The sequence below is a fragment of the Otolemur garnettii genome, unplaced genomic scaffold (genome assembly GCF_000181295.1).
Source record: "Otolemur garnettii isolate 467f Iridium unplaced genomic scaffold, OtoGar3 scaffold00212, whole genome shotgun sequence".
NCBI lineage: Eukaryota > Metazoa > Chordata > Mammalia > Primates > Galagidae > Otolemur > Otolemur garnettii.
The window spans coordinates 1269373-1277933 of record NW_003852607.1 but is presented as its reverse complement, the minus strand read 5'-3'; the positions used below and the strand labels follow the sequence as shown (position 1 = coordinate 1277933).

The 8561-nt window shown below is 40.1% G+C and overlaps 1 protein-coding gene across 4 annotated transcripts in view; it reads right to left on the bottom strand.

Moving 5' to 3' along the window:
• Positions 1-908: 908 nt before the first annotated feature.
• LOC100944050 (zinc finger protein 83) overlaps positions 909-8561 on the bottom strand; it is a 35632-nt gene continuing 27979 nt past the window's right edge. For 2 of the 4 annotated variants that reach the window (XM_023507938.1, XM_023507939.1), the window contains exons 3-4: positions 6288-6414; positions 909-2946 (exon numbers count right to left, since the gene is read on the bottom strand). In XM_023507938.1, coding sequence (XP_023363706.1) covers positions 1088-2946; positions 6288-6414 — 1986 coding nt within the window. In that variant the 3' untranslated portion in view covers positions 909-1087. Of the gene's footprint in view, positions 2947-4347; positions 4461-6287; positions 6415-8561 lie in introns of those variants that run through there. The other 2 variants (XM_023507940.1, XM_012812601.2) reach the window with 2 other exon arrangements.

The following is an 8561-nucleotide window of genomic DNA, read 5'->3' as shown; positions in this document are numbered from 1 at the left end:
AATGCAAATCAAAACCACTTTTGAGATATCATCTAACCGCAGTAAGATTAGCCCACATCACAAAATCCCAAAACTATAGATGTTGGCATGGATGCAGAGAGAAGGGAACACTTCTACACTGCTGGTGGGAAGGCAAGCTAATACAGCCTTTTGGAAAGTAGTTTGGAGAATACTCAAGGAGGTAAAAGTAGATCTACGGTTTGATCCTGAAATTCTTCTACAAGGTAACTACCCAGATGATCAAAAATCATTTAACACCAAAGACATTTGCACCAGAATGTTTATTACACCCCAATTTGTAATTGCCAAGACATGGAAACAGCCCAAGTGCCCACTGACCCATGAATGGATTAATAAACTGTAGTATATGGGCACCATGGAATACTATGCAGCCACAAAAAGATGAAGACTTCACATCTTTTATGTTTACCTGGATGGAGCTGGAACATATTCTTCTTAGTAAAGTGTCTCAAGAATGGAAGAAAAGTATCCAATGCACTCAATACTACTATGAAATCAATATATAATCCCCTATACACTCATATCAATGGTAAACCATGGTAGTCCAGAAAGTAGAAGGGAAGATGAGAGAGAGGGAAGGAGAGGGGAGGGGGAGGGTGGGAAGAGAGAGGGTAACTTGGGGGGGGGGACTTCACCTAATGTGCATGATGCAATGGTTCATTTCAAAACTACTAAGAAAAAAAGCATAATTGTGATGGATGTGTTAATCAGTTCCAAGTAAGCATTTCATATTGTATATCAAAACAGTACACTGAACCCCATAAATGCATCAATGTACACAGTTATGATTTAATGTAAACAAAAATAAACACATAAAAAAATAAAAAAAAAGATTAAAACGATAGAAAAAGAATTCTCCAATGATAAATACGACATGAATTGTGACTAAAGACTGCCATATTCATCATACCTATAAGCTCCAGTATGAATTCTCCAATGATTTGCAAGGTGTGAATTCCGACTTAACACTTTCCAATATTTATTACATTTATAAGGTTTCCCACCAGTATGAATTTGTAGATGTCATGCAAGGTGTGAATTGTGACTGAAGATCTTGTAACATTCATTACATTTCTAAGGTTTCTCTCAGCATGAAACTTTCAGTGCTTTCCTTGGGATGACTTGCTAATGAACATTTTGCCACATTCACTACATTTTTAAAGTTTTCTCCAGTGTGAATTCTCTGATGTTTTGCAAGGTATGAAATACATTTAAATACCTTTCCACATTCATTACATTTATAAGGTTTCTCTCCAGTATGAATCCACCAGTGTACTCGTAGGGATGATTTACGAGTGAACATTTTTCCACATTCATTACATTCGTAAGGTTTCTCTCCAGTATGAATACTTCTATGCTGTGCAAGTTGTGAACTTGCGTGGAATAGCTTTCCACATTCATTGCATTTGTAAGGTTTCTCTCCAGTGTGAATTCTCCGATGTTGTATAAGAGCTGAACAGTCACGGAATACCTTACCACATTCATTACATTTGTAAGGTTTTTCTCCAGTGTGAATTCTCTGATGCCGTGCAAGGGATGCCCTTAAACGGAATACCTTTCCACACTCATTACATTTGTAAGGTTTCTCTCCAGTATGAATACTCTGATGCTGTGCAAGTTGTGAACTTGCATGGAATAGCTTTCCACATTCATTACATTTGGAAGGTTTCTCTCCTGTGTGAATTCTCTTATGCCGTGCAAGGGCTGAACCTTTACAGAATACCTTTTCACACTCATTACATTTGTAAGGTTTCTCTCCAGTGTGAATCCTCCAGTGATGTGCTAGGGATGATTTACGAGTGAACAGTTTGCCACACTCCTTACATTTGTAAGGTTTTTCTCCTGTGTGAACTCTCTTATGTTGTGCAAGGTGTGAAACACGATTAAATACCACTCCACATTCATTACATTTGTAAGGTTTCTCTCCAGTATGAATCTTGTGGTGTGCTCCTAGGGATAATTTATGACTGAACATTTGGCTACATTCATTACATTTGTAAGGTTTCTCTCTAGTATGAATCTCCCAGTGCCTTTGTAGGGATGATTTCCGAGTGAACATTTTGCCACATTCGTTACATTTGTAAGGTTTTTCTCCAGTGTGAATTCTCTGATGCTTTGTAAGAGCTGAACTTTCACGGTATACCTTACCACATTCATTACATTTATAAGGTTTCTCTCCAGTGTGGATTCTCTGATGCCGGGCAAGGTGTGAAATGTAATTGAAGATCTTCCCACATTCATTACACTTGTATGTTTTCTTTACAGCATGGACTCTGTGATGAATTTTAAGGCTTGATTTTTTATTGAACACCTTGGTACATATATCAGATTTAAATTGATCCTCTTTTTCATGCATTATTTGATGAATATTCAAATGTGACGCTTGATTAAAGGCCTTGTCCCACTCAGTACATTTGTAATGTTCTGTCACTATCTGTGGTTTCTCTTTTTGTGGGAATAATGAAGCCGCAAGATCATACTTATGTCCATGAGAAAAGTGGGGTTTCATAGTAGAAGGAATTCTATGCAGTGGGGAAACCAAGAAATCACTGTTGATAGGTGGATCCATGGGATTACATTCATAAATTTTCTCTTTAATCTTAAATAGCTGCAGTTCTGGTAGATATGACTGGGTGTTCAATCCCAGCTGAATATTAACAAGCTTGTTTACTGAATTCCTCTTATCACAGTGATCTCTCCTACCAGGGAGATTTCCCTGAGGGGTCACATGGACTCCACTGCAATGTCTTTCATCATCTCTCCACTGACCTTCAAAGTTATGTATATTCTTTTGGATTTCCCTAAAGCAAAAGTCTTCAATGTCATGGTTTTCATTTCTTTCCAACATCACAGTGGGGGATATTTCTTCTGTACTACTGCTCTCTTTAGGTGGTAATACATTTATCCCACATATAGAAGACATACCTACAAGATACAAAGAACAACAGGCATCTGATGAATTACACACGGTCATTAAATACCTCCTATTGAAATATACAACATTATACCAAGAGTTACATAGGCACAGCACACAGAGGTATAAAACATACAATTTCCTGACTGTTAGGAAAACTTTTTCTTTTTAAATATAGAAAAACTGATTACATGTAATTCTAAAGAGTAGGCAGGGAAGGCTAGCATGAAACAACATATTACCAAAACACCTCGCAAAAACCCATGTTAACCCTTAAAGGAGAGTATTTTTACCCTGCAAGCAAAGCACTCCAATGGGTTGAAAGAACATGTGTGTTGGATGATTGAAGAGAATGATGTAGTTGTAGTTGGAAAATGTATGAACTAGGCCTGGGGTCACAGAAAACATTACTCGGAACAAATTGAGAAATACAATCCTATACAAGATAATTCATGCAACTATGATTTGAATATTGATGTTGGTCAAAATTCATCTGCTGAGGCCCTATGCAGAATTAAGCAGTCTTTCCAAATACCATGTAATATTCTTAGCCATCAATCAGCACAAACTTCTGAGAAGAACTGAGCGATAAACAATGTTTCATGTGAAATCAGCAGATCCACAGCATTTGTGCATCTAACCCCAGTTTGCACATTAAATGAGAAAAATAGGACATGATCCCGTGTGTGCAGGTTCAGACATGTTCATAGGAGCAACTGCTGTTCCAAGCAGCACCAGAAACAACAGGTCATAGGAAACAGGAGTATGAAAGTCACAGTTCGAGGGACATGGAAGGTCTTGGCTGTGTTGCCAACAGAGTTACTCTGTCATCCTTCATGGACAATGCTGTATAAGTCATCACCCACAGTACATCCTGATTTGGGCACCAGTAAAAATAACAACTTAGGCAGCGTCCTGCAACAGTTTGCCAATGGTAAGCAACTAGGTTTACATGGTGAGAGTAGTGTTGGTGGTAAGGGGTCTTGTAGAAACTGGTGTGCTGAGCAATACAAAAACTAATATGCTAAAACCCCACTGTGATTACTAAAATACTAAATACATAATACATCTTTACGTGGGTATGCAGACAAAGACATTACACATACAAAACTATGGAAATAGAATTATACCATGTCATTTAAAATTCTGACTGTGGTAGGAAAGGAAAAGTGATTTAGCAACTAACACACATCTACCCCATTCTCAACTATGAGACTAAAGCTGTGGTAGGGAGGCTAAAATGGAAAAGACTGGAAGGAGAGATGGTTTGATAATGTGGGAAGTAATTAGGTTTGTAAGCCTTACAATGTTTAGTATAAAATTAATCACATTGAATGACCTTTCAATTCCATTTCTAGCATATATTCGAAAACCTCTATATACAGATTCTATAGGACTGTATACGGCCATACCAATCTCCTCTGATCTCAGAAGCTAAGGTGCATCAGGCCTGGTTGGTACTTGGGTGGGAGATTGTAGAAAATCACATGCAGGTATGCTCTCAGTGGGACCTAAAAGGAAATACCTGGATATGGACATGGAGAAGAGAGGGATCATCTCATATTGTATTCACAAACACATAAAATGTTGTTATCAAGGGTACAACAACGTAGACAAATCCTGGGTGCAGAATCAGGAGCAACTGGCTGGTCAGGTTGAGGGATGTTTGAAGAAACAAAGTTTGGAGGATATTACTGAAATCTTCCCTTGGGCTGAGCCTTGTTTCCCACACTTGTAATTCTAGCAGTGTGGGCTGCTGAGGGGGGTGGACTGCTTGAGCACAAGAGTGTGAAACCAGCCTGAGCAAGAGTGAAACTCTGTCTATACTAAAAATAGAACAATTAGCCAGGCTTTATGGAGGGTACCTATAGTCCTAGCTACTCAACAGGCTGAGGAGGAGGATCACTGGAGCCTCAGAGTTTGGGGTTGCTGTGAGCTAGGACTCCAGGACACTCTACCCAGGGTGACAGAGTGAGATCTGCCTGAAAAAAATAAAGAAAAAAAAAAAAAGCCCTTGATCACATTACTGAAATTAAAAACAACTTCTCCAAGTATAATATTTCTTTCTTTCTTTCTTTCTTTTTTTTTTTTTTGAGATGGAGTCTTACTATGTTGATCTCAGTGGAGTATCATGGCATCACAGCTCACAGCAACTTCAAACTCTTGGGCTTAAGCAATTCTCTTGCCTCAGCCTCGCAAGTAGCTGGAACTACAGATGCCCACCACAATGCCTGGATATTTTTGTCGTTGTTGTTGTAGTTGTTACTGTTGTGTGGAAGGCCAGGGCCAGGGGCAAGGCCAAGGCCAGGGCCAGGTTTGAACCCATCAGCCCTGGTATATGTGGCTGGTACCCCAGTCACTGGACTACAGGTGAAGACCACTAACTACAATCTTTAATAAATAGTGTGTCCTTCCAAAATGAATAACAGGTTTGGTATATAAAAATTAGAAGGGGGCCAGGCACAGTGGCTCCTGCTTGTAACCCTAGCACTCTGGGAGGCTGTGGTTGGTGGATTGCCTGAGCCTAGAAGTTCAGAGACCAATCTGACTAAGACTGAAACCAAGTCTGCAGTAAATATGGAAAAACTAGCTGGGTGTTGTATTGGATGTCTGCATTCCCAGCTATTTGGGAGGCTGAGGCAAGAGGATTGCTCAAGCTCAAGTTTCAGCTTGCTGTGAGCTATGATGCCATGGCACTCTACCCAGGGTAACAAAGTAAGAGTGTCTATAACAAAAAAAAGAAAAGAAAAAAAATTTATTGTAGTTCACAGATACTTTCCCCACCTATCTAGAGTTTTTTGCTATCTCCACTTTACTCCCCTGAGTCCATAGCCTCATCCTTTCTCCAACATGGAGATAACACTCAGGTCAAAAGGAGAGATTCCTGCTCATAGAAATAAAAAATGAAGGAACATCTAGTCTTGGTACTCTTCCAAATCTCAGGCCCATGTGAAAGTGGGAGGGTGGATACTACAGAGAGATCTAGGAAAATATTTCACAAATTCATCCACTGAATGTCCACTTCTCACTGCTGAGGGAACAGTGTGAAATGCAGATGTCCAGCAGACTTCCCAAAACTACTGAACCAAAATCACAGGGATAGAGAATAAAGAATTGGCTATTTAAAAAGTTATGTGGTATCAAGCATACCTCAGCCCTGGTATGGTGAAGGGTGCAGATAACATAAACAAAGGCACAGGTAAATGCTACATGGCCATTATGAACCTTTTCATTTCTGAATAAATACAGCTCCGATCTCAGTCAAGAACACAGGGGGTTCCAAGAAGAAATCAGGAAAAATAGAAAGGTATGCAAGGATAGATCCTAACTTCAGGAGAAAGGTAATCCTTACCCAGGGAGGCTAGGTTCCTATAGTTCTCCAACATCACGTCCCTGTATAAAGTCCTCTGAGCAGGGTCCAGGCACGTCCATTCCTCCTGAGAGAATTCAATGGCCACATCCCTGAATGTCAAAGGGCTCTGAAATCAAAACACATTTTACCGAAGCATTACAGGTAGAGTTCTTAGGTTTACACAAAGAGGCGAAGACAGAGGCAAGAGGATGGATTCATTGAGGTGAGTGTTCCTATAAAGCCAAACAAAGTATTTCTGAGCACATTGTGTCTCTTTCCTTCTGGTTTTGAGATGGGTGCCCGCTGCCCGAGCACCCCTATAAGATGGATATTGCATTGCCCTGACACACTCTAGAGATGGACACTGCCTGCCACTGATGTGCACTAGAGGGCTGTGTAGGATAAAAGATTAAAGGACAAAATTTAGAAATACCTTGACTTTGAAATGATGACAGGCACCATCACTCTTAGAGTAGTCCGGATTGGGCCAGAGCAGAATGAGATAAGAACAGATGGGTCAAGTACTGTCATCATGAGAATTAATGAGCTAAGTGCTATGATAAATTGTTTTACTTATCCATTAGTTGCCAGATCTGCATTATGTTAATTTATTGTTATCTAACTGCCCTTCATGTTACCTATTGGCTAATCCGCTAAATTGCTGGTTCGCTTCAGTTTGCTTCTGTAAAGGGCGTCATCGTGACCCCATGCTTGCTTTCTGCTTCTTTTGCTAATATTCTTTTTACTTTTAATTGCTAACTTTCAGACCACCTGTTGGGTTCGCTGCCAACTTTTTGACTAGAAAAACCTCAACTTCAGACCCCTCATGATCTCTCACTTAGTCTGCTTTAGACATTGCGGAGACAGCCCCAGGGTTAATAAAAGACTCCTTTTAAAATTCTAATTTGAGTTGGTGGTCCTTTATCTCACCCCATAGCAGTTTATTATACTCTTCCATGGAAGGTTCTCATATCCTGTACGTGAGGGTATTTCTCATTCCTGTGAACCATTTAAGAAATTGAAAAATAAAAAATAAATGCAGAGTTATCTCTGTACGTGTGTTAGATAGTCTGTCTGACACAGAAAGTGATATTGAGTGTCTAGAGGAGCTAAAGAATGGATGCTGACTTCAGAGATGACAACATTCCTGGTGCTTTTAAGGAAAGGTCAGAATCTAAAGTCCGAGATGATGGCGGCAAGAGCAGTGACTGAAGCTTCCCTGTGCTAAGCGTTATGCTAAATACCATATACTGGCTCGGCGCTTGTACCAAAGTGGTTACGGTGTTGGCCACATACAGCAAAGCTGGCAGGATCAAACCCAGCCCAAGCCACCTAAACAACAATGGCAACTGCAACAAAAATCTAGCCAGGCTTTGTGGTGGGCGAGTGTAGTCCCAGCTACATGGGAGGCGGAGGCAAGAGAATCACTTAAACCCAAGACTTTGAGGTTGCTGTCAGCTGTGACACCAGAGCATTCTTTCCAGGGTGAGAGCTTGAGACTCTGTCTCAAGAGAAATTAAATAAATAAATAAATAAATACCATATACCAACATAATACTCAGGAGAGAAAGCTCTGCAGCCATTTTACTAAGAACACATGTCACACATGGGTGTCTAACCTTTTTTCTCCTGCCACACATTGGAAGAAGAATTGTCTTGGGCCACTCATTGAATACACAAACACTAACAAAAGCTGATGAGCAAAGACAGGAACTGTGAATGAGTTTTGCAAAATACTGCACCACAGATGAGCAAAACATTCCTGAAATAATCCACATGTGGCGTCCAGGCCTGAGGTTGAATACCCCTGAATATACTCTAAGAAAAAATAGTAGACAAAGTTGGGCACCCCTTTCAACTAAAAAACACTAAACCACGTACCAACAGGGAAAAAACTGTAAGACACTGAGCTTGGAATGAATTTCTAAAATATAACACCAAAAGTGCAGGCAAAAAAAGCTAATACAGACAACAGAAACTAGATCTAAATAAGAAACTTCTATGCATCAAAGTTATCAATCAAAAGAGGAAAGGCAACCTATGGAATAGGAGGAAATATTTGCAAGTCATGTCTCTGACAGGGGTTCATATCCAGATTACAAGAGGAACTTCTACAACTTTATCACAAAAAAAGAAATAAACCAATTATAGAATGGGCAAAGAACTTCATAGGCATTACTCCAAAGAAGATAAGCAAATGGGCTCGGCGCCTGTGGCTCAAGCGGCTAAGGCGCCAGCCACATACACCTAAGGTGGTGGGTTCGAATCCAGCCC